This window comes from Penaeus monodon, chromosome 15 (assembly GCF_015228065.2).
Source record: "Penaeus monodon isolate SGIC_2016 chromosome 15, NSTDA_Pmon_1, whole genome shotgun sequence".
Classification (NCBI taxonomy): domain Eukaryota; kingdom Metazoa; phylum Arthropoda; class Malacostraca; order Decapoda; family Penaeidae; genus Penaeus; species Penaeus monodon.
The window spans coordinates 20101158-20101849 of record NC_051400.1 but is presented as its reverse complement, the minus strand read 5'-3'; the positions used below and the strand labels follow the sequence as shown (position 1 = coordinate 20101849).

Genomic DNA, 692 nt, shown 5'->3' with positions numbered 1-692 from the left:
GAGAGAGAGAGAGTACCAGCCTTCTACCAGTCACGTTTATCAAAACCATTTTATAAATGTTCTGTTTACTACTTTTCTACTGCTTTCTGGAAGTGTTCCATTTATATTATATAATACTTTTTCATATGAAAATATATAAGCTTTCAAGTTAAAGAGAAACTTACCGAGTATGAAGTTGGTCAACATTAATTGGTGTTACTATTGGTAGGTGGGATAGAACTTTCCTCATGATGATAATTCAAATGATCCACATTATCTGCAAAATTTAGAGATTAAACTATTAATTCAATAATCACATTAAAGGCTCTATCACGCTAGCATTTTCTGTCAATGTTTGCGTTTCTGTCCGAATCTAAGACTTTCCCCAAGTACCACATGCAAACAGAACGCCTCCCAGGTGAAGACCGTTGCGACCATTTCCATCTCACTAATTTCCATCCTGTAGAGGTTTTATATAAATAGAATGTTTCTTTAATTGATAAATTTGGTAGAGTTCATGTAAACAATTAATATTATATTATATTTCTATGTAAAATATACATAAAAAAAAGTGATGGGTATAAAAATGCCTAACTTAGATGGCACCATGACTGATTAAGTATACTTCTTCTGGGGTCTTTTTCTAATCAAGCTAACGCAACAATTGCCAAATTACTGTACTTCTGTTTAACACACAAAATTTACAACAGGCT

General features: G+C 32.4%; 1 protein-coding gene across 3 annotated transcripts in view; it reads right to left on the bottom strand.

The window, feature by feature from the left end:
* Window positions 1–164: 164 nt before the first annotated feature.
* LOC119581806 (dolichol kinase-like) overlaps window positions 165–692 on the bottom strand; it is a gene marked incomplete at its 3' end in the record, with an annotated part of 28699 nt that continues 28171 nt past the window's right edge. For all 3 annotated transcript variants that reach the window (XM_037929937.1, XM_037929938.1, XM_037929939.1), the window contains 1 exon segment: window positions 165–256. In XM_037929937.1, coding sequence (XP_037785865.1) covers window positions 165–229 — 65 coding nt within the window.